Raw genomic sequence first — 24,417 nt, forward strand, 5'->3', positions numbered from 1 at the left:
TCACCTGATTGGCTGGCTTGCCAGTTGGCTGCAAGGAGTCTGCACATCTGCATTAGCGCTGGCTAATGCAGATGTGCAGACTCAACCAGGTCGCTGGCTGCTCAACGCTTGTGCCCACAGCTACGACTGCTCCTGTGCTTGGCTTGTTCCAAACCTGGCTCCAGCCCTGGTCCCCTGCTTGGTTCCTGACTCTGGCCCTCGGTGCTGTCTGATCGCTCACACCCAGGTCTGTGACAGTTGGTGAGCAGGCTGCTATACAATGGGCGAAGTGAGCCAAACAGCCTGTGTTACAGGTCCCAGCTAGGAGGACGGTACAGTCTAACGGAGCAGCAGGTACAGGACAGTGCAATGCAAATGACGCACAGGTCCCCGAGAGAGGCTCAGAGCCAGAGCTGGGTACGGGCAGTGTAAGGGAGTGAACCTGTCACATGGGGACTGTATTTTGAAAGGTATTCTGCTGGCTTCTTGGCGCTGTGCTGTCCTCCCAGCTCTGCTCCACCCCGTCACATGCCCAGAGGGGCTCTCTCTAGAGTTTCTTTAATTGCTTTTCCGAGATGTTTCTGGAGCATTGAGTAGCACACAATACTCTTAGGTGGGAAGGGAAGGGTACAAACTTCAGGCACTCCAGAGATCTAAGGGGCAGTCAAGGATTCTTAAGTGTGAAAATGTCTCCTCGTCTCAATTTCCATTTGAGCATCTTCAGATAAATGACTGTGACTTGGGATTCTTATTGCCTTGCCTTGTCGCTTTCCAGGGGGTCTCCCTGCAGAAAGGTGCAGTCTGTGGACCCAAGTCTTTTTCTCTTTGCTGCTGCAGTTTTTAAACCCTGCACAAACCACTCCTGTTTGCTTGGGTGGGGATGGCAGAATTCCACTGTGTGCATCAGGGTGAACTGGAACAAATTTTTGCCACAGTCTTAATACTTGACTTGTAACTTGATTTGATTTGCTAGCTCCCAAAGCCTCTGGTTTAACCATTGTTCTTCCGGGTTCTCCCCATTGGCAGTGACTCGCAAACCCACACGTCTCTGCCCGGTGCCAGGCTGTGCCTGCCACTGCCTTTCCGTCCTCACGGCTGAAAGTGGTTATTTGAAATAACCGCACCCACTGGATCGTCCATCCAATGTTTTTCTTGGGGCATCTTCGCGTTGCCATGAGCTCTTCCAATGCCGTGGCGCCTACTTGGGCAGTTATGACTTAAGGATTGTCAGTTTTTTCCACCATGAACCCGTGTTTGGGGGATTTAGGACTCAGCTGTTTCAAATTGAATCATATGGCAGCTTGGCTTGTTTCTCACTCTACAGTGTGTGTGCACTATAGTCTAGCTATGAATTGAATTGCCTTGTGTCCGAGAGTCTCCTAGCTCTTCCCTTTCCTTGGGAGTAGGAATCTTCCGGCTCTGTTGACAGGAGCCTCTTCTTTCTTGACTTTTCAAACTCCCTTCTCAGTAGCCTCCAGCGTGTGCACATATTGCTGCCTGCCTTACCTTACTGAATGTTCAAAGGAATGGGAGCACGTCACCCTCTTTTTTTAGATATCCCCGCTGCCTCCTGGTTCATTTCAGGATCCATTTCAAAACTGCTCTCCTCACTTTTCAGACCCTCCATGCACTTGTTCCAGCAGATCTCTCAGCTCTTGTCTCTGCTGGTCCAGTACTGTCCTGCTATCTGTCCCTCTGCACATTCTGACTTCGATGCAAGAGCTTTCTCCTCTGCAACTCCTGCACCAGGGATCATCTGACCTTCCATTTCATTTTAGATCTGCACCTCTTTACGGAATACAGCTTCTATAAAACGGGAAATTTCTATACGCTTATTTAATTGGAACCAATGTAAATATATATTTAAAAGGTACCTTACAACTGAATTGTTCTTTTAAAAATGCAAATAGTCTGTAGTTTGCAATAAGATTCTGGAATATCCAGTTTTATTTACCCTAATGTATTGTACATGGAACTCCGTAATTGCTTGTCTGGAAAGTCTGAGCCTCGTGAGGTGAATCTTAGTGCACTCCTGACACCATGTGTGTATGGCCCCCATCTTACAGAGGGTACCTGAGTCGCAGAGTTGAAATGAGTTGTCAGAGGGTCACGCAGGGAGTCAGTGGCAGAGCTGCCATTAGAGCGCAGACCTCACTGCTTCTCCTCGAAAAGACAAGTTCAAGGACTAGACGTGATCTGTGTTGGTGTGTTTGCCACGCTTATCTCCCTGGTGTCTGAGCCCCACTTGTAAGGGTAGCAGCCTCACACTTCTTACCTTTCCCCAAGGAGGTGTAAATTGGAATGTAGTCAGCGCCGGGACTCAGCCTGACTCTGCCCCCCTTACCTCCAAGCCCTTAGGAAATGTGTATTGCTGAGCTTCGTGGTCCAGCAGAATATTCAGCAACCAAACAAAAGCAAGAGACTGCTCCCGCCTCCCTCTCAGATCCTTCCTGTGGTGCTTTAATTGCTCAGATGAGCTGTGGAGAGACAGCCGGCCAGAAGAGGGAGTGGAAAAGCAGGCCTGTCCCCTTGATTGTTCAATGGCCTCACTGCCTGAGGTCAAGGGCACGTTCTCTGCATGTTTGGATTCTGCTTGATCCCAGGCACCCTCCTTGTAGCCAGGGTGGGGCAGGTCTCCGGAGCTGCTAGTGGCTGATTCTTCAGGGATGAGCCAGAGGGTGAGTTACGCCGGAACCCCTTCCTCTCTCTTCCGAGGCTAAGCATGCTGCCTCCATCTGGAAAACCCATTTGCTGGGAATCTGTCCATTTCAGTCACTGATCCTTCCATTAGTCATACAAGCTACTGCCTCCAATCCACCAGCCTGGCACCAGACCAACTTTTCAAATAGCTACAAATTGTCAATGATTTTTTTTTTTTTTTTTGTAATGAAGCGGATGTCAAAGCACCCGTTGTTTGTGCCCGTCACTTGATGACGATACTGTTGGGTTTGTAGAGTGAGCTTCCTTTGAGGAAGGAAGGTGCCGTAGTAGGGTTTTAGGGGGACACATTTTTCCCTTTGAAAACTTTTTGTAACAGCAGAATTGCTGAACAGCCCTGTTCTTTCTAGTGATTAAAATAATCACAAATATGTCTTGTCTCCTCAGCTGAATTTCTTTCATAGATGATGGAAAGTGAAATTTGTGAAATGTCTGTGGGAGGCTGAAGAAAGGCCCTTTGTCTGCCCCACTGCACAGAGCATTGGTCCGTTTCTAGTAGCACCCTCCACCACCCCGGAATTCCCATTGCTCAGGATGAATGCAGCACTTGTCCATACACCAGGACCTGCTCCTCAGAGCTGAAGTCTGGCCTCCTCCTGCTAGTCCCACGATGCCGAAACATGTTGCGGGCACAGTTCCACGCAGCTGAGAGCTAACCCCCTCCTGGTCACCAAGCAGTAAAGGCAGAGATACCGACTGCTTCAGCAGATCTCCAGGTTTCTCTTCAGTATGTTTCTGTACTGGAAAAAGCGGGGCGCGTATGAGCTGGAAACTCTCCCGACTGCGCTGAGGGAGCTGGAGTATGAGGCAGTGGAACGTTTCTCCTGGAGCTCCACTCTGGATCTTACTGAGGATCTTGGTGGTAGGTCAAATCTGCTGTGTGTGTGGAAAGCTCGTGCTAGGCAGGGGCTGCGGTCACACGGCTAGTGTGTGCACTGCTGTTCTAATTGTGCACAGCCAGCCAGAAACCGTGCAGACGTGTTTTCAGCTCACAGATGAAATGATCACTGGGAAGGCTGAAAAGTAACGCTGCTTTTCCCCTTCTAGGATGTGTCTCAGTGCAGTCGTGGTGGGGTGAAAAGTCCTAAAACTAAACAAGCTGGTTGCTGGGCTCACGTTACTAAACAGAGGAGAAGGGATTCTATGCTTGCGGTGATCAGCAGGATCTGCCTCCCCCGGTAACATGAATTCTGGCTAACGTTGGGAATACCCAGGCTGTTAGAGCCCGTAAGCTGAGATGGGGTGGTGAGCCCGGGAGTTCCCAGCCCAGCTCTGGGCAGTGGTGTTAGTTCACATCACTTTCTGCAGGTGGAGAAATGTGGCTGCAGCTTGCTTCCCAACTCTTGCGTCTCCCGAAGCTTTGGAAGGGTTGGGCGTGCTATAATTTGGGGAGGGCAAAGGTCACTCCCCAGTGCAGAGGGTGGTATATGGCGCCTTTCACCTCTAGGTCTTTAAAGCCAGTCTGGGCTCAGGCCGGTCGAGGCAGTTGCTGCCTTCTAATGGGCTGATCGGTGGCTTGTGTGAAGGGTGCGGGTTTGGCCCCAAGGCGGTTTCTCCGGGGAACGTCTCTCACCTACCTGGTGCACGGCGGCAGCCCTGGCTGTTCATGCATCTCAGTGCGGTGGGCACAGAATGCTTCCGATCACGTCTCCTCAAACGGCAATGCTGAGCTAGCCAGGCTGCCTCGGTTTGGGGCGGGGGGGGGGAAGGATAGAGCGTGAAATGAGGCAGCAGATTCATGCTGGGGTTAGTGAGTTATTGCTGGGGTTCAGGCAGCCTGGGCTCTGGGAACCCCTGCCTGGAACATAAGAAACGGCCACACTGGGTCAGATCAAAGATCCATCCAGCCCAGTATCCTGTCTGCCGACAGTGGCCACTGCCAGGTGCCCCAGAGGGAATGAACAGAACAGGTGATGATCAAGTGATCGCTCTCCTGCCATCCAGCTCCACCCTCTGACAAACAGAGGCTAGGGACACCATTCCTTACCCATCCTGGTTAATAGCCATTAATGGACTTAACCACCATGAATTTATCCAGTTCTCTTTTAAACCCTGTTATAGTCCTAGCCTTCACAACCTCCTCAGGCAAGGAGTTCCATAGGTTGACTGTGCGCTGTGTGAAGAACTACTTCTTTGTATTTGTTTTAAACCAACTGCCCATTAATTTCATTTGGTGGCCCCTAGTTCTTATATTATGGAACAAGTAAATAACTTTTCCTTATTCACTTTCTCCACACCACTCATGATTTTATACACCTCTATCATATCCCCCCTTAGTCTCCTCTTTTCCAAGCTGCAAAGTCCTAGCCTCTTTAATCTCTCCTCATATGGGACCTGTTCCAAACCCCTAATCGTTTTAGTTGCCCTTCTCTGAACCTTTTCTAATGCCAGTATATCTTTTTTGAGATGAGGAGACCACATCTGTATGCAGTATTCAAGATGTGGGCGTACCATGGATTTATACAAGGGCAATAAGATATTCTCCGTCTTATTCTCTATCCCTTTTTTAATGATTCCTAATGTCCTGTTTGCTTCTTTGACTGCCGCTGTACACTGCGTGGACGTCTTCAAAGAACTATCCACAATGATTCCAAGATCCCTTTCCTGATAAGTTGTAGCTAACTTAGCCCCCATCATATTGTATGTATAGTTGAGGTTATTTTTCCCAATGTGCATTACTTTACATTTAGCCACTTAAATTTCATTTTCCATTTTGTTGCCCATTCACTTAGTTTTGTGAGATCTTTTTGAAGTTCTTCAGAGTCTGCTTTGATCTTAACTATCTTGAGCAGTTTAGTATCATCTGCAAACTTTGCCACCTCACTGTTTACCCCTTTCTCCAGATCATTTATGAATAAGTTGAATAGGATTGGTCCTAGGACTGACCCTTTGGGAACACCACTAGTTACCCCTCTCCATTCTGAAAATTTACCATTTATTCCTACCCTTTGTTCTCTGTCTTTTAACCAGTTCTCAATCCATGAAAGGATCTTCCCTCTTATCCCATGACAGCTTAATTTACATAAGAGCCTTTGGTGAGGGACCTTGTCAAAGGCTTTCTGGAAATCTAAGTACACTATGTCCACTAGATCCCCCTTGTCGACATGTTTGTTGACCCCTTCAAAGAACTCTAATAGATTAGTACAGGGGTCGGCAACCTATGGCACGTGTGCCAAAGGTGGCACGCAAGCTGATTTTTAATGGCACGCTGCTGCCAGCCGAGGTCCCGTCCGCTGGCCCCGCTCAGCCTGCTGCCGGCCTGGGTGAAAGAAATCCCAGGCCGGCAGCGGGCTGAGCGGGGCCAGTGGCCGGGACCCCAGGCCGGCAGTGGGCTGAGTGGGGCCGGCGGCCGGGACCCCAGAGCAGCTCAGCCCGCTGCCGGTCTGGGGTCCCAGCTGCCGGGCCCACTCAGCCCGCTGCTCTCCGACAGGGAGTTCCTCCAGGAAGGGCAGGCAGCCACCGGCCAGGGATTCTTCCCTGCGGGGCGGTGGAAAGGCACCTTGGTGATCCTGGATGTGAGTTCCGAAGCCTCTGCCCACGGGGCTCGGGGAGCACTGCGGGGACTGGGCTCTGGGAAGCAGCTGCGTTAGGGCTCCCAGATGCTGCATGAGCGGCTTGTGCGACTCTCTCCTGGCCCCTGGACTTTAAAGGGGGAGCCTGGACTGGTGCAAGGTGCCACGAGTCGCAACTGGCCCCCCTCTTTACATGGCCCCGCTGCCACCTCATGCTCCTCCTCTCCTCTCCCCTTCTCTGGCACTGCATCAGCCCAGGAGGGGGCCATGCCCCCAGCGCCCCTGAGGCAGCCGGGCAGCGGTCGGGTTGGACGGGTTTTGCAGCCTCTGGAAAGAGCAGATGGAGACAGGGAGGCTCTTGCTGTGTCTGTGCATCTAACACCATGGCACTTCAGCTCGGGCGAGAGTGGCCCCCCGTCGGGGCAGCTTTCAGCCCCCAGGAGAGTTCAGGTTTAAAATGCGCAAACTGCAGAGTGATCTGGGTAGGTCTTGCATCGCAGGGGATCTGCATCTCAAAGGGGAAGGCAGTGGGGAGCGCAGTGGTCCCTAGAAGCAGCCATATGAGCTTTTTGGGCAGCAGGGACCCGGGTCTTAAGGGCCGCTTGTGAGAGCTCCAGCCCCTGCTGTGTCAGTTTCATGTCAGGAGTTGCAGCTGAGCTGCTTCTCTGGGCCACTGGCATCACCGAAAGGGAGAAGCTGAAACTCCCCTGGGCACTGTGTCAATAAGAGTATTCGGTGCACAGGTTCATTTGAAAGAACCTCCTAATGCTCCTTTATGTGGTAGCAGTGTCCCCCTCTCCGCGTTGCTGGTACAGTTGCTGCTTTTCCTCTTAAATGCACATGCTACTGTCTTCTGAACTTGAAAAGTATCTGGGGTGTTTGTGTGGATCAATATTGCAGGGAGAGATGGGAGCCCGAAAGGGCGAAATCTATATGGACCGTCCATTTAGATCAGCAGTAGGCAACCTATGGCATGCATGCCAAAGGCAGCACGCAAGCTGATTTTCAGTGGCACTTGCACTGCCTGGGTCCTGGCCACCGGTCTGGGGGGCTCTGCATTTTAATTTAATTTTAAATGAAGCTTCTTAAACACTTTTAAAACCTTATTTACTTTACATACAACAATAGTTTAGTTATATATTATAGATTTATAGAAAGAGACCTTCTAAAAACATTAAAATGTATTACTGGCACGCAAATTAGAGTGAATAAATGAAGACTCGGCACACCACTTCTGAAAGGTTGCCGACCCCTGGATTAGTAAAACATGATTTTCCTTTACAGAAACCATGTTGACTTTTGCCCAACCATTTATGTTCTTCTATGTGTCTGACAATTTTATTCTTTACGATTGTTTCAACGTGAGATTCAGCTTGGCGCTGAAGGTAACCCGGTGTGCAGCGGCTGTGATAGGTGCCCTATAGATACCGTTGGATATTTCGATCTTTGTCTATAGGGTTTTTCAAAATGACATTTCAACTGTAAATAAAGTGTATTCTCTCCAGAGCACGTGGCAAAGCCCAAAGGAAAAGAGAATGATCAGAAAATGGACTAACCTGGTTACTGATTTGAATCCAGGCCAGGTCCGTAGTGACTGGAAGTCAGTGTCTGTGTGGCCTATAGGAAAGTACTCGGAGTGTCTGAGCTGGAAAAATGTCCTGCATGGCAAAAGCACCATGGGTAAAATTCTCAAACTCTTCCTTGTCCCATATTCAGAAGTGACTTAGGAGTCTAAATCCACAGGCATGTATTACCCCTTGGTAGTGGGTGGGGACAGCATGGGAAAAGCTGCAGTACCTGCTCTGGAGTTCCCATGCAATACCTCCTCTATTGGTAGATGGGGAACCTCAGTCTCCAATGCTGTTGGGACTGCACCTTTCCCTGGATGTGCTGTAGGTTGTCTGTGTGCTGCTCTTCTTAGCTCCCACCTCCAGGTGCTGCCTACACCCTGATCCTGACCTTGCAGTGTCCTCAGTCCTCCAGCCCCGTTCTCACTGTCGATCCCACGTTGGCATTGAGCTCTCTCCAGAGGCAGTGATAAATACAGCCATTCCCACACTTGGCTACTGCTAATAGAGACAGATTGCTCTTGGCCTCTATGCCTGTCCAACTTGTTGCATAAATGTTCGTGTTCAGTTCAAACAAATATTTAGCTGATGGTAAGTTATTGTGTTGTTCTGGGATGTAAATAAAGTTGGTCGTGACAAATGCTTTTGCCTCCCAGGGCAGCAGAGGACCTGGCGCTCGGTGGCCCTACATCATTTCACTGCTGAGTCACCAAGACAGCAGTGGTGTGATAAAATAAACAGCCATTAGGCTTTCAAACAATAGGTGAAAAATCATCATCCCTGGGCCAGGAGTTGCATGATGGTGAAATGCTTTCCAGGTCACCGTGCTCTCAGGACCCGTTCTGCTCTTGGTTGGTGTTTAGGGAGCTGCCCGTAGCCAGTGGCCATGCTTGTCTGTATCACCCTGGGTGAGGGGCTCTAAGTGGGAACCAGGAAAACCTCTCCTGCCAAGACCAAAGCTTGGGGTTCTCTGTTCAAGCTCTGAAACAGTTCGTGATTGTAACCAACAAACGAGCAGCCAGCGGGGCTCCAGATGCTGTCTGGGATCTGAGAGGTTCTCTGTTGAGGACTCCTGACTGGAACTTGGCACGTGAACGAAGCAGGGAGCTGACTTAGGGTGTAACTCCCTGTCCTAGTTGCATCCTGCTGACTTGGGATCATAGATACATTTTCTAAACGGTTTAATAGTCAAAGTTCCTCTGCAAAGCAGAAGTAGTAAATCCTTGGGGCAGCGGGTGGCCGGGATGCAGGAAGGAAACTCTTTAATCTCCCGTCTCCTGCTCACAAGGCAGAGAGGGGTTAAAACGGGTCCCTGAGTCTCCCTGTTTATCCCAGGGCTGCAAGTTTTCCCTGGTCTTTGAGCAACTTTCTCTTACCCGTAGAAGAGGATTCCTGCCTTGCTCCCATCATTATTCCTAATAGGTCAAGTGAGATGGTAATTCCGGTGGGCCAGCCAATGGAGAGGCTGTTACTAGGCAGTCAGAGGCCCTGGAGATGCAGCGTGCACAGAGCGGTTATTGTGTTCTCCGGGGAATGATTGCAAAGTGTGGGCAGCAAAGCTTCACAACAGGCACATTTCTCTCATCCTTCTCAGATAGAGTCATTGGACTGGGCCCCATCAGCAGCAGTCTCGCGTCTGCTCGGCACTGAGGGCTTCGCACCTGCTGGCCTCAGTCCTGACTCCAGAGTCCCAAGGCTCTCTTCTCTTGGCCACTTCTGCACTCCCGTTAGCCTCCTGTCGCCATTCCTGGGGGTTCCGTACCCTCCTCTCCCCTCCAGTAGCCACCGAGGGGTGATGGTGCGGACCGCTGTGATAGAGCAAAGATCTGGGCTCTGGTTTGAGGAGGTGGAGCTTTGAGGGACTGGAGGGAGCAGGCCAGGTTCTGGGTGCAGAGGGGAGTTGGTGCTGCCGCTGTAGGGAATGGGCTAGCTTTAGGCTGAACCACTGCTATGGGCCAGGGGCGAAGAGGCCCTAAATTACTTCTTCCAAACAGAGTCCCATCTTGGAGATGCACTTCCACTTAACTGTGCACATAACCTCTCCACTCACAAAGCAAACCCTGCCTATTGGCATCCAGATGTGTCAGCCTCCTTGTTTCCCTGTGCCGACCCTGCTACTAGGCCTCTTCAGAACAGTGTCTTCCTCGGGTCCCTCGGGCCTGTCCTTCCATTGCAGAACTTGGTTGTTTCTGTGCTGTTTTCAGCCCAGGCTTTCTACTGGTCGTCGCTGAGAGGGGTGGGGCTTGGAGCTGTCAGAAAATGGTCCGTAGTCCAGTTATGTTTGCTGTAGTCTCTTCCTTAGGCTGGTTAGTTACATCTCCACAGCTGGGAACTGCCTCCCTCTCTGGTTTCTATAAGGCTCATAACTGCCAGTTTCTAGCCCCCACAGGCTACCAGGTCACGCTGGTAGTCTGTGACCTGAGCACGGTGCTGTGCCCCTTCGCTGGCGGAAGCCAGTGAGTCCTGTTTGAATTTTGCAGAAAGAGGATTTGCTTCTGACAAGAGGAGTGTAGTGCTTCGGCTGTGTTTATGCACTCTGCCCCTCAGCCGTGGGGGATCTCTGGGGAGGAAGCCTCTCTGAAGGAGCTAGCAGGTGAGGGAAGGAACCTGAAACTGAGACGAAGCTAGAGGAGTTCCTGCTGCACCTTGCAAGCAAATTGTCTGGGCTTATTTATAGATGCAAGTAGGTTTCTCAGCTCTGTGATTTTACCCTGCTGCCCCAGGCTGGAAACAGTAAACAAGCTCTTCCCACTGTGACAAAAGGGACACGGGAGTCTGGAGTCCTAGACGCAGGCCTTGGCTGGGCAAAAGCCTGGGATCAGGATGTGGCCAGCTTAGTTCTGCAGAGCAGTGGCTCTCAACCTTTCCAGGCCACTGTCCCCCTTTCAGGAGTCTGATTTGTCTCGCGTGCCCCCAAGTTTCACCTCACTTAAAAACTATTTGCTTACAAAATCAGACTCACAGGTACCGAAGTGTCACAGCACACTCTTACTGCAAAACTGCTTAGGTTTTCATTTTTACCATGTCATCAATTGGAAGATAAATATTGCACTTACATTTCAGTGTATAGCATATAGAGCAGGATAAACAAGTCATTGTCCATATGAAATTTTCGATTGTCCTGACTGTGCTAGTGCTTTTTCTGTAGCCGGTTGTAAAACTAGGCAAATCTCTAGATGAGTTGTTGTACCCCCAGAAGACCCCTACATACCCACAGGGGTGCGTGTACCCCTGGTTGACAACCATTGCTGTAGAGGACAACTCGCCCTGTAAGCGGAAAGGTGCGTCCAGCACAGTAACACTACCGCTAATTGTGGGCTTAGTGCTGCAAGCGTCTGCTGCCCTGCACCTGACTCAGGTATTTGTAAGTGCCTCAGTGTTGGGCAGGATGTTACAGGGAGACGTGTTCCCTCTTGCCTCAGCGGGGCCATGGCAGCATGTGGGACAAGGCCTTTGGTTTTCACTAGATATCAGCCAGGTTATGAACCCCATCCCTTTCTAGACGAGCAGTAATCACGCTAGTCTGACCCTCCTGAGGACCCCGCTGGGAGCCGGGCTCACATGTCCATCCCCGACTCATCCCTATGTGCTGGGCTTGCCAATCCCTCCTGAAACTTAGTACGAGGCTCTGTAAATCTGAATAAACTGGGTCCTTGTGTGTGGCCAGAAATGGCCTTGCTCCTTGCCTCTCAAACGGGTCCCAGGGGATTCAGTCTGAGTGATGTTACTCAGAAAGCACTCCTGGGGGGACGGGATAGGCACCAAGCACCACCACACTCAAAGGGAGCTGAGCTGCAGGATTTTCATATATGGCACAGACTCTCCACAGCGCCCTCACTGGAGTGACCATGGCCTATGACTCTCGTAGGCTCTCCCAGCAGCCTGTGCTGAATCCAGTCTTCTCTTCTCCCAGTCATGCCATCACTGACCGCAATGGCTCCTCCTCCGCCAGCCCAATGAAAGCTGCCTAGGAGCTCAGGTCTGCTCAATAAACACATCTGCTCTGGGCCCCTGGAGTGATTGTTGGCGGAGAGATGAGATTCCCTTTGCAGAGAGTGGGAGGAATTCTGAGCTGCTGGCCCTGGAATTAGTCACCCTCTTTTGTGTTCAGTTTCACATTCCGTCCTAGCAGCCTCTGGAGAGACCTCAGTCCTTCAGGAGAGCATTGCCTCTCTTGTTTCTTCTCTCGTTAGCATCAACGATTCCCTCAAACTTTATAATGTTATGATGCAGGCTAAATGAAGGAGCAATTAAATGCCCCTTTGTAGCTGATCGAAGCCACTGCCCACATGGCAGGGCCTGAACACGAAGCTAAGGGGTTTCCCTGGATACTGATTGCAAGTGCAGAGGCTGGGGCCTTGTATGTGTGTGATAGAAAGAGAGAGAATGAGGTAGAGTAGTAGTGATGAACGGAAGCTGGGATTCTTGGGGCCCAGTATTCGCAGGAAAGGCAGACATGGGATTCTGAGCCAGGAAACTCCCTGCTGCGGTTTGTTCCTACGGTGTCCAGGGAAAAGACGTGATGTCCATGTTTGTAAATAAACAGGGTGGCACCAAAGAAATATCTGACTCATCATCTGTTTCTCCTCCTACTGGAAACAAGCCAGCAAGGGCCAGGATATTGGCTGACTGCTGGGGCCAAGGGGCAGCAATCGGAAAAGAGCCAAGGTAATATTTTGTTGCTGCAGAGAACGACCCCTGGAAGGAGATGGGTGTGCAGAGGTGGTGGATCATTTTCTTCCAATGAAATGAGGAACTTGCTCCTAATAGCAATGAGCTGAAACTTGCTCACAGAAACCGTAGAGTTCAGAGCTTTCTTGTCCCTTTCAAGCCTGAAAATTATGCTTGTGCAGGGCATTTGGTTCCCGCCCTATGCCAGCCCTTTGGCTTAGGTGGACAATGATTGTTACTCCCGTGTGGCTCCCTCCATAGGAAGGGGCTACTTGTTCCCATTGGAAAAGGCCCAGTCATGGCAGCAAATTCCCTTTGAGAAATCCATTTGACTTTTCCATCTGGAATCAGTGACTGGTTCAGGCCTGTAAAGTCTCTTCCGCACCAATATCTAGCAACTATTTCTGAAGCTGTGCGCAGCGAGCAGGGTACCTGCTCCACAGTACTCAGGCGCACAGCTTGTCTCTCCTGAGTATTCATTGTTACATTTCCCGTTAACTCCCGGCACAGCTGCCGGAGGTTTCTCTTTCTTGAGAGAATTTACAAGTGCTGGATTGACAGCCCTGGGGCCACACGTCCTCTGTCTGTTCACACTTCAGGGACTGAATGATGAATGAATTATTTTATCTAAGTCTCAAAGCTATTGGAAGGGGGTGGGGGGAATGGATCCTGCTAGTGGAAACGGCCGTCTCCAGTTTTTACTGGCTTCACACAGAGTGGAATGGTGGCTGCCTTTGGCTGCAGTTGTTTTGCATATTCTGAAAGGACAGAGGCAGTTTTTCTGCTGATGAAATCTCCCCCTGGTCTTGGCCCGTGTCCCACTCCCTCATTGGCTCATGCAGAGTCCTGGTTTTATTGGTGAAAATGAAGGTGAACAAGGAGTTTGTTTTAGCAACGTAGGGAGAAGAGGGGAAATCCCAGCAAACTTCCGGAATTCCTGCAGAATTTCAGGCTGCCCGTGTTCCCAACTCGCACTAGTTAATCCCATGGCGCTCAGGGGCGCTGCTTCCCTTTAGAGAGGAGAGAGCTGCTTGCACAGAGGGAGAGGTCTCCAGGTATGGGATGTGTGAAGTGGGAGGGTCTGGTACCTTTTTGGAGTACAGGTGTGAGGTTTCCAGCTCTCGGAGGAGCAGGACTTACCTGAATAAGCATTGGACGGGGCCCTTTCCCCAGAAAAATTGTCAGATTTGTGCCTGTCAACCAAAACAGAACAGGGATCTATAGCAGCGTGCAGGGCTAGTGCCTCCCGCCCACCCCCCTAAACGAAATCCACAGGGAGCCCTCTCCACTGCGCCGTTCTGCTGAGGTATAGGAGAGTTCGTCCCGCCCCATGAGCTTCCTGCTGGCTCCTCTGCCCGCTGCCTCCCCCAGGGCGAGGTATGTTCAAATGATCCTGCTCCCTTTCCGTGTCGACAGCAAAGCTCCCATTGGCTTCAGTGGGAGTCAGACTGGGTCCCACCTTTGCGGTGGCTATATCCGGTCCCAGGTTTCAGAGGGGTCGCCCTGCTAGTCTGTATCAGCAAAAAGAACGAGGAGCCTTGTGGCACCTTAGACACTAACACATTTATTTGGGCGTAAGCTTTCGTGGGCTAAAACCCACTTCATGGGATGCATGCAGTGGAATATACAGTAGGAAGAGATATATACACAGAGGACATGAAACAATGGGTGTTGCCATACTAACTATAGCGAGAGTAATCAGGTAAGGTGGGCTATTATCAGCCGGAGAAAAAAAACCTTTTGTAGTCAGGCATGTTATATTTAGCTTTTCCCTGGTCTACTACTTATTGCCATTGTTGTTGTTTCCTCTGTAAGCATCATCTGCGAACTTGGCACTGCAAACTCACTGCTTGTGGGCACTGTGCAGTGAGTGCCACACACAGGCAGCGGCTTAGGAGGAAAGACCCAGGGGAAGAGCCTCCCCATTCCATACCTGTCAGGCAGCGCAGCCTGGTTCCCAGAAGGCCTCGTTAAACGGTGCTGTTCTCTGTGATCCCGGCTAAGTAACAGTGACACGGCTAGTTACTTAGGGTGATTAGTTCTGGGCAGGCAGTTTAACTTTATCAGCTCAGCCCAGATTTAGATTGTGCCTAATAACCCTAACTGGCTGGCACGTGGCCCGCATGACAACAGGTCTGAGCATCTAGAGCCCTCCCGGTGCTGCAGTGTGTGACCCCTTCCAAGAGATGCCACTGGCCAGCCTTCCCCTCCACGCTGGCGTAAGGCGTGCCCCTGAAATCCCCTGCTGCTGGAAGCCAGGGGCAAAGCCCTGTGGCAGCGAATGGGGTCCCTCTGACCCTGGAAGGCTGGTTATGTGACGCTGCTGCCCTGAGGAGCCTGCTGCCACGGGCAGGCGAGATTTGCCTGCACCCTCTGCACCTCCACTAACACGGTCAGTGTTGGGCAGATCGAGCCACCGGCCTGTGGGTAGGTGCTAGCCTGGCCTAGGGCACACCTTGCTGTTCCAATACCGTGTCCTTTGCATCCCACCGCCGGTGCCATCAATCTTGGCTTGCTGTAGCTCTTGCTATGCCAAGCCCGGCTCTTCATTGCAGAGCCTGCCGAGCACGGAGTTCAGGCTGTCAACACTGGGATCTCTCTCCCTCTGGCTTCCTTTTCCTGCCAGCACCATCCTGTCATCTCAGATGGCCACTGAGTGACCCTAACTGCCCTAGGCTGCTTTCCTGCTGTCCCATCAGCAGCAGTGCCGTGTGATGCCACAATTCCCTCTGCTTGGCTGGATTGAGGGGAGCGATCGCGGTGTGACGTGGCCCTAGGTTGGCCCTTTCAGGTCCTCTGGGGCTGGCTAGGGTAGCATGCAGGTGCTTGTTGTGAACTGCCACTGCTCTTCCAGCCTGCCCTAAACCCATGTTAGCATCAGCCTCTAGGCTGCTGCTGACAGGTACCCATGGCAGGGACCTGCTATTACACAGACACGTCGTTTTAATTCGCCACAGATCCACGGTAGTAGGATCTGAGCAATGTCGTGCATCCCCCTGCCCCTCCCACTGACCCACCCACCTGTGGCCAGTGTCTGGGTACCAGCTGAGCCAGGGGCAGCCTGCTTCAGTATCTGAAACGACTTTATTTGGAGTGAACCACCAAAGGGCTGCCATTTTAAAACTATGAAACCTGGCGCGTAAGAAAAGCATCACAATAGGATTTGTCTTAAGGACTAATTGAACTGTTTTGGATTAAAGCAGATTGTAAACCCATTCTGGGACTCACTTGCTGGTGGATTTAGGAATCTTTGTGTTACTCAGGTTCATTCCTGGTGGTGACATTCTCCCATCAGAACTGTGCGTGGGTCTCTGCTCCACTGTCCGACTCCCTTATCCCTGCACCTTCCAGAGATAGTGCGAAGCTCCCCTCTGACAGCCCTGTTTGTCCCGAGTGCCGATAGCCACGTCTCTGCTGGCAGAGCCCTGCCACCCCGGCTGCAGGGCTGTCCCCAGGGGCTTGCTTCCTGCTTTCTGGCTCCATAGTGCTGACCCCTTGGAAAGGTCCTTTGCATGCCCAAGCCCTCGCGGAGGGCAGACCGTTCTACATCACTGGCTGCCTTCCCTTCTGAGAGAGGGCGAGAGGGCTGAAATGCTGAAACCTGTCTGAGTGCGTGGGCACTGATGCCAGGTCACCCCAACCCCTTCAGCATGAAACCCTGTGGCCTGCCAGACTGGCCTCTTCTGGGCCTGAAAGTCTCCGAGTCCCCCTCCAGAAATCTCGTGCTGGCCCTGTGCCATTATCTCGAGGATAGCTGGGCCCCCGGATGCTGGGGCATTCACTGAGTTGGTCGGCAGGCTGGTCCCGGCGTAGCCCGGATGGGTCTGAGTTGCAGGTGAGGAGCCCCAGCCCTGGGACACCGACATCGCTACAGGACCTAGACTTGTTCAGATTACAAGAGTTGCTGTGTGACCTAAATTTCTAGGGAAGTTCACTGCCTGCCCCACGGCTTCGACAGGGATGGGCCAGCCCAGGGATAACAAGAATAAGCAGAGTCGATGAAAGCATGAATGTTGCTAGAGATCAAACCTCCTGCTTCAGGGCTTCAATCAATCTCTAACTACTAGGGAGTAGGAGTTTCCTGCTCCTACCTCTGAAGCACCTGGTGTTGGCCATTTTACAGGTGGAATTCTGGACTAGATGGGCCACAGGTCTGATCACTGCCTGTGCGCCTCTCTCTCATCTCTCTAGCCCTTTGGGTGCTGGCATTCTCCAGGGTGCCTGGTCTCTGCTCTTTGTGCTGATGTTTGTCTTGGCTTCCTCCCAAGCTGCTTTAAGTGGGTAAAAGCTTGTTGTCTTCTCCTCCTCCAGAACTAATGTGACAGCAAAGCCTGGGCTGCCACCTGAGCAGCTCATAGGCTGGGATGGGGACTTGGCCAAGGGAAATGCATTCTAGCAAGTTGGCTGGGAGCCCCCATGGAATCTACCTGCTGAAGATATTTCCACAAGAGGCTGGGGGCCCTGATTCCTACTGCATCTTCCAGACAGAAAAGCTGTGTTCTCCCAGAGCATTAGCCAGCCCACTTCCTTGCTTGTTACTAGCTAATCGCCATTGTCCAGACAGTGGCACAAGCAGTTGTTTATTCTTGGGCAATTGCTCTGTGGCTCCTCATTCCTGGCAGGCGAAGGTCATGGGCTGGGAGGAAAGAGGGATGGAGGGAGATGAAAGGGACAGATGGAGAAAGGAAGAAGGCCAAGGCCTGATGTGAACTGACCCTCTTAAGGAGCTGGTTTCATTATTTACTTAAATATTCTTTTGGCAGCAGGTAGATCCCTCTGAGTATTTCCTGAGCTCCACCACCCCTGTCTGCTTTGGTAGCTGTATTCAGGGCAGGCCCATCCCAGTCTGGACAAGTAACGAGACTTCGTTTGTATCTGCTTTGCAGTGCCAGAGTGCCTTTCATCCTAGCAACACACAGCACTGCACAAACCACAGTCCCTTTTCCAGCAGTATAAAACTCTTGGATCCCTTTGGGCTGGAAGGAATTATGCCAGTAGGGCAGCAGCACGGTCCAGTGGAATCAGGACTGTGATTCAGGAGATCTAGGTTTTAGTCGCGTTTCACTCCCTATGTGACTTGGGCCGGTCACTCTAGGCTTCAGTTTCCCCATTTGTGCGTGGGCTATTGGTGCTAACCCCCCATGGGCATGGAGCTCTATGAATGGAAAGTGCTACAAATAAAGTGCCTATTGTATGTATTGATTACTCAATGAAGGTCGTTCCAAATGAGACTGTCTTATAGACTGGTTCCCTGCTCTCTCTGTTGTGAGCAGCTGTGAGACTTAACTCCTTGTGCGGTGCCCACAACAAGGGGCGGGAGCTATTATTTTTACAGTTCTTAACTTTAACTTTTTCCATGTTTTCCTTCCATCTGAGTAACCCTGCGATGATCTCACCCACCTCTTCATCCCCTGTCTGAGTTTCGATCGTTCACTGTTTGCAGCTGGGGTTGTTATTTTGCATCTGCCCAGCACATCTTTGGGGCCATAGAATACAAGGTGGTAAAGTCGAGAAGACCCTCAGGAAAGCCCCGTTCTGCAATGGGCCGGTGCTGGCTTTGTGCATCTGACTGGAACATGGAAATTCTAGGCCGGCTGCCTCCCCTGAACACACTTAGTCCTCAGGCAGGAGGGGATTCTGCCCTGGGACAGGGAAACCTGTGAGATCCACCAGAGCCTTTGGTAATGAGCAAAGCGCTTCCCCCAACTCTGTCCCTGTCCCAGTGCTTGCTCTGCTCTCTGTCTGCTCCAGCCTGTTTCCATTGCTGCTTCTGGCCTGGCTGACACAAGCGGATTCACGTGCAGAGCTTGTTGCTGTTACTGGGACAGCTTCATTGATAAGCCTTTGTCTTTAGAGCTTTTCACCTGAGGATCTCGGAGCTCTTTACAAACCCAGAGGAGCTGAGCCTCCCAGTGCCCTTGCAAGGGAGGTAAGGGATCTGCCACTGAATTGCAGTCACCTCCGTGTGTAACACAGCAGCTGTTGGACAGTGCACAACATCTCTGTGTGACGGTTCGTGACAGGCTGTGAAGACTCCTGCATCCAGTAGAAGTGAAAAGGGATTTAGGTCAGAGCAAGGCACTGCATCCTCTTTCACATTGCAGCCTGAGCCACATTTGACCCCGGCTGACTGGCCACATCCCTTTGCAATAAGGATGTCCTTGTCTCGGCTTCTCCTTTGTATTCCTTGTGTTCCTTAATGCCTCTCTTCTAGTTGCACAATCTCTGGGTTTGATATAAGCTGAAGAGAGACCTTGTGGGACTGTCTCTACAGGAGCTGGATTCCCTTCGAGTCCGTGTCACTGTTCTGAGACTGGCTCCTCCCTGGGGATAATTAGATCAACGTTTGATATGTCCTCTTAGAATCCTTAAACCTCAATTTAAACCTTCCGTAGTAAAACCTTAGATTTAGACTGCTGGCTTAACCCTTAAATCACTGGCTTTCCCCAGACTGCCAGCAAATTAATCCTTAGCATGCCAATCTCTCGATTCTGCAGCCTCTAAAGGATTAATGGAAATACAGCATGAATTCCAATTCCAGTCACTCTGGTTGTTAGTCTGTACTGTAAATTGCAGACTCTGACTCCGCTGATATTCAAAACTTAGTTTCAGCGCACAGGAAATCTTGTGGTTTTGAGGTGGTGAGATGCTGGTGGACTGATGAGTTGTCAAAGGTCCAGGAGACCTGGGAGGAGTTTTTAGAAATGATGCATATGAGGAAGAGCCGTATGAGTACTCGTTATAGTCTAGGGCTGTATAACAGATACACCAGATTCCAGACAGCCATTTCCTTTCCCTGCTCGTTTACTGCCATTCTTTCCATGTCAGAGAGTCCCTTTAGATCTCTTCCTACTGTTCCCACATTGTTTGTTTCTGTGATGATTATCCGTGCCCGTGTGTACATAAAACTCTCGTAAACAGGATAAATTGCACGCGAATGGAGGCCCTACTATTCCCTCGGGAGTTACATGGTCCCCTAGTCTCTCCGTTCTGTGTAATGTGCTTTCAAAGGAGCGTCTGGCCTTTCTCTCAGCCAAATGGAGCCTGGACGTATAGGCACAGCGTCCAGGAAGCTAGTGGTCTCTGGAAGATACAAACCCAGATCCAGCTAACCAGCGAAGAGCCACTGGCTGCCACATCCCTATGCAGAGTCATATTTTTGCAGAAACTCGCCTCAGCTGAAGAGTCAGGCACCTACAGGTGACCCTAAAATACAAAACCAGACTCAATGAGCCCCCAGTTCCCAGGAGCCGCTCACTGAGCAGCTCGGAAGCTGAGTTGTACCATGGGAGGGTTAGTGGGTTTCAGTGGAAGCGCAGCAGCTCCGTAGTTGGACTGGGGGAAGGACAGAGTGCCTGGAGGGGTCTGCCGGGGGAGTGTGCTCTCAGAGTGTGCTGAGCAGCCCAACCAACGGGTTTGAATAATTCTCCTCTCTGAAGGCTCTGGCTGCCTTCCCCAGTCCACGCTGGGCAAGGATGGGGAGCGGCATCCAACACTGCGTCTCCCCCGGACTGACACTGTCGCAACCTCCAGCACTTCGTTCACACCTCAGGGTAATTCTGTCCGCCCCAAAGGTCCTGCTGCCTGACAACTGGAACCCTGACACCCCCCCCCACACACACACGCGCCAGGCGAGACACACAAGGTGCTGTGCTAGGGAAGAACGAGACATGACTTTCTCTACCTCAGCCTCGCCGTGTAGCAGCTAAACACAGGCCGTCCGTGCTGCAGCGGTGTGAGGGGGACATGGTGGGATGTGGTTCTGTGGTATCATTCCTCGCACGCCAGCATTCCCCAGAGCCCGAGTCTGGGAGCTCGGATGAGGCTTGGTTTTCCATGTGCTGTTCTGGGGAGAAGTGAAGGCAGCAGGTGCCGGTGAGATGGCCCTTCAGCAAAGGGGCTGGGGCCTGTTTGTCCGGGAGAATAACACAGGTAGCTCTGCTCTCAGTTGGCCTGTCTGAAATCAGGAACTCTGGGGCTGTGCTGAGCGCAATGCAGCCCGGCCAGCCCCTGGGAGCTCTGCAGCGGAACGACGCTCACTCTGCTTATTGGCTCTGTGGCCAGTCTCGGCACGGAGAGCGCTTGAGCCTTTGTAAAGGTGAAGCTCTGTGAGTGCTGCTGATGGTGCTAGCTAGAGCCAGGCACAGTGTGGGCAGAAGCCAGGGAAGGTGAGGCACCAGTCACTGCACAGCCTCAGCCGAGGAACATGCCTGCAGGCTGCGACCCAGCGGGGTCAAGCAGTCTTGTATTAAGCATTCAGTTTGCTTGGGGCTAAATGGGAGGGCAGCTTCCGCTGTGTGGGGTAGGCCGGTGGGGGGGGGGGGGCCTGGCGCATCCCCGGGGGATGGTGCAACCCTAGAGCATCAGGCCATGCGCTGGGGCGGTTGTGCTCAGGCACCCCGTGTGAGCTGAAAGTGGAATCCTTGTAGAAGGCAGCTTACGAGGAGCTGATCTGGGATTTGCAGTGCAATGATCTTCCTGTCTGCCCCGGGGGAGCACCATGGGTTTGGTGTGCAAAGCCTGAGGGGTGTGAGAGTCCCTGTCGAACAGCTGGGGGCACTCGCCTGGCTGCCTCTTGGAAGCAAAAACCAGCCCAGACACTCTGCTGCTGCTCTCGTGGTCCGAGACGGGTGGGGAGGGCCCTCTGCTTGGGTTCTGCAGTGATGCCAGCTGGCTGGGGTGGCTGCGGGAGTGAGCTGTGGCCGCATAGCTCTTGGCAGGCCTGGCATAGCCCTGTGGTCTGGACCCAGTGTCTCCGCCCGTTCCATGGGAATCCCGCTTCCTGGAGCCCCTGGCAGGAAGGTCTGATCTCTGCAGGGACGCTCCATGCATTGCTGATACAGCTAAATGGGAGCAGCTCACCTGAGCCTAGCGCGGGGTCCGCAGAAGAGATCTGGCCCTTCCCACCTGTGACCCGGTTCCCAGGAGCCCTGCCTGGAAGCAGGTTTTAATGTAGGTCTCGCTTCGCGCTCAGGCTTGCTGTGGGCCCAGGGTGGGCAAGCCCTGCTGTCACCAGCTTTACTGTCTCTAACTGCTGACTCCGCTGCCGTGTTCCTCGGGGAGGAATGGTCCTCAATAGCTGGCTGCTCTTCGAGGAAAGCCCATAGACTTTAAGGTCAGAAGGGACCATTATGATCATCTAGTCTGACCTGCACAATGCAGACCACAGAATCTCACCCACCCGCTCCTGTATCAAACCCCTGACCTATGCCTGAGCTGTTGAAGTCCTCAAATCGTGGTTTAAAGACTTCAAGGTGCAGAGAATCCTCCAGCAAGTGACCCATGCCCCACGCTGCAGAGGAAGGCGGAAAACCCCCAGGGCCTCTGCCAATCTGCCCTGGAGGGAAATTCCTTCCCGACCCCAACTATGTCCCCATCCCCAGGCAGGAGCAACTCCAGTGTTCCAGCCCCTGAGCTGTGTCTCCTCGATACTCCTCCTCTCCCTCCGTTAACCCCATCACTTCCTCTGACAGGTCCACAGCGCTGAGGCAGAGGTGGCAGGAGAGCTCCCAGCATTGCCTTCCCAGACACCCATCTCTGCGCAGAAATAAGGGTTTCCCATTCGTCTTCCGCAGACGCCTGCCTTGACCGCCTGCCCCGTCCTCCCCTGGCTCTCCCAGGGAGCCGTGTCTCCTCTAGGCCTGTCTTCTAGTCCCTGACCTAGCAAAGGGGGATGCATTTGAGCAGTCCCACTGCGCTCCATGGGGCGATTGTGTGCACAGCCGACGTGTTTGCAGGATCCGAGCGGGGACTGTAAGCGCCTTGGGGCAGGGACTGGCTTTATTTGTGGCTTGTGATCATGGAGCTTGTAGGTGGGATGTAAGGTATTGTTAGTAGTAGTAAAGCCTGGCCATTGTTCTCCCTCTCTGACACATGCTTCTGTGGCTCCTTTCGGGGCTGCCTGAGCTTGGTGTCTCTTCTGAGGTCACAACCTCCCTTTGCTGCCTTCCTCCCCAGGCCTGTCACCCAGCAGAGCTGCACGGGGAGCTGTGGCTTAGTTCCTGCTGCTGAGTTCTTGTGTTCCCAGGCGCGGTCTGAGATAAACACATTTCCTCAGTGCACTGTTGTGTCTGCATCTCCCAGCTCCACTTCCTCCTTCCTGACGCGTTCGCCTTGGAAACTCTCCTCCTGCTCCTTTGCGGCTCCTACTCGGTGCACTGGATCAAACGGAGCAGGAAAGACCCTGTCCCTGTGGTTTCCTTCACAAGTGGGTGAGTGCTGGGCTCTTCCTCAGGGCTGGAGACAGAATAGTGGCAGCTCTCCTCCCCGTCGCTGCTGCCTCTGCCACTTTTGTGTAACAATACAAACTGTAAACCAAGCTGACTAAGATGCTGATACTGCCTTATTCCCTGCGAAGCCTCCGCTGAGGGAGGCCCTGTGGGAAAGAGACAGCGATTAGAGAAACTCAGGGCACAGAACTGAGTCCCCGAAACAGCTTTGAAAAAAGTCTCTCTCTCTCTGCTGGCTTCGAAAAACCCACCAAATGATCTCAGTGCTACGGGGACGCTTCGCAGGAGAGCTGCAGCCTCCTGGAGCTTGGAGCGCCTTCTGGAAAAGGTTTGTGAAAGGAGGGTTTCTGTTTTCTTTTTGTCTTGGTGGGTGACCGAATTGCCTGCCTCCCTGCCCGTCCGTACTTCCCTGCAGTCTTCTCTGACTGAGGCCAGGGCCATTACAGCAGCAGGGGGGTGCTTTTAGCACAAGAGCTGCCTAGATGGTATAAGATAAAATAGCCGGGGACCCTTCCCTGGACCCTACACTTGAGTTCCATCCCTGTCTGGTTTATGTGTAAAGATTCATTATGCATAAAAGCAGAGAGTGTTTGCTTTCTAAACTAGTGTCCCAAGGATGAGTTGGGTACTAGCCATGGGTAATAACCCGGAGTTGGAATCTCAGACGACAAACGTCTGTAGAGGATCTGTGAAGAACCGTCATTACTTGAAAATGTCTGACCGTCACAAATGCCCAGCGTGTCTGTCTGTCTACAAGAGACCAGTCGTGTATAGTCCAAGACACGCTGCTACCCTGGGCGGTTTCCAGCAGCAAAGGCTGCTAGCTGGGAGGTGGTAGTGTTGTCGTGTGTTTGGAAATCTCCTTGCCCTGGTACCAGAGTGCTGTGTTGTGAGAGAGCTCCCGGATCTGGGTTGAGCACTGCGCTGGCAGTGCCATTGCATAGATAGTCTGTTGCATTCTGGGAGTCGGTTCTAGCGAAGCTCTGTGAATTCTGCCAGACGCGCCAGTGGGGTGACCACTGACCAGCAGCTGTAAGGTGGCACAGTTCCTGACACAGCGCCAGCCTGCAGCTTGTAGGGGTCAGTGCCTGCTGGTGAGCCCCTTGGTGTGATTTGGGGGGGGTCAGACTCCCCCCGCTCTCCCAGGAGTTGATGGACCTAGTGCGTGTCATTGGTAAGAGTGGCCTTTTGAGGCCCATGAAGCCTTTAAGCATGTGTCCTAGTCCTGACCCGTCTGCAGCTGTGCGGAGCACCCTGTCTGCTGCTCTCGCTGCTCTGCCTCTGCTCCCGCACAGAGGCCAGCCCTCCCTGCTCTGGGAGAGGGGAAGGGGGTGCGTAGCTGGGGGAAGGGGTAGATTTGGAACAGGGCTGGAGCACCCAGCTGTGCGACCTAATTGACTGGCAGGGACAGAGATCTGTCCAGGGTGTTTCTAAGGCCTCTGACCTTGGGATCTACCTGCTGGTCTGCACCCTTCAGCAGGATCAGATTTCTACAGGGGACTCTGCAGCTGGGGTGTGGGGGGAGCAGAGACTCACGCTGACCTGAACCAGAGCACAGTAAGGATGAGGTCTCTGCCCACGCCGGTGCACAGAAACCGTCCTCTTGCGGGAGGTGGCAGGGATGCAACTCCTGCCTCACTCAGAAGCGAACCCGAGTGAGAGGGAGGCACGTCTGGCAGTAGATGCTGGTGGCAGAGCAGAAGGACGAGGCTAGCTGAGGCAGAGGGCAGAGCACAAACC

The 24,417-nt window shown here is 52.4% G+C and overlaps 1 protein-coding gene across 2 annotated transcripts in view; it reads left to right on the forward strand.

Annotated features, from left to right (window-relative positions):
* PLEKHG5 (pleckstrin homology and RhoGEF domain containing G5) overlaps positions 1-24,417 on the forward strand; it is a 104,037-nt gene that overhangs the window by 20,738 nt on the left and 58,882 nt on the right. The window contains exon 1 of one of the 2 annotated variants that reach the window (XM_024207816.3): positions 3,393-3,559. The exons of the other annotated variant lie outside the window; for it this stretch is intronic. Coding sequence (XP_024063584.2) covers positions 3,427-3,559 — 133 coding nt within the window. The 5' untranslated portion in view covers positions 3,393-3,426. Of the gene's footprint in view, positions 1-3,392; positions 3,560-24,417 lie in introns of those variants that run through there. 2 annotated transcript variants of the gene reach the window in all.

This window comes from Terrapene carolina, unplaced genomic scaffold (assembly GCF_002925995.2).
Source record: "Terrapene carolina triunguis isolate 2854851 unplaced genomic scaffold, T_m_triunguis-2.0 Scaffold714, whole genome shotgun sequence".
Classification (NCBI taxonomy): Eukaryota; Metazoa; Chordata; order Testudines; family Emydidae; genus Terrapene; species Terrapene triunguis.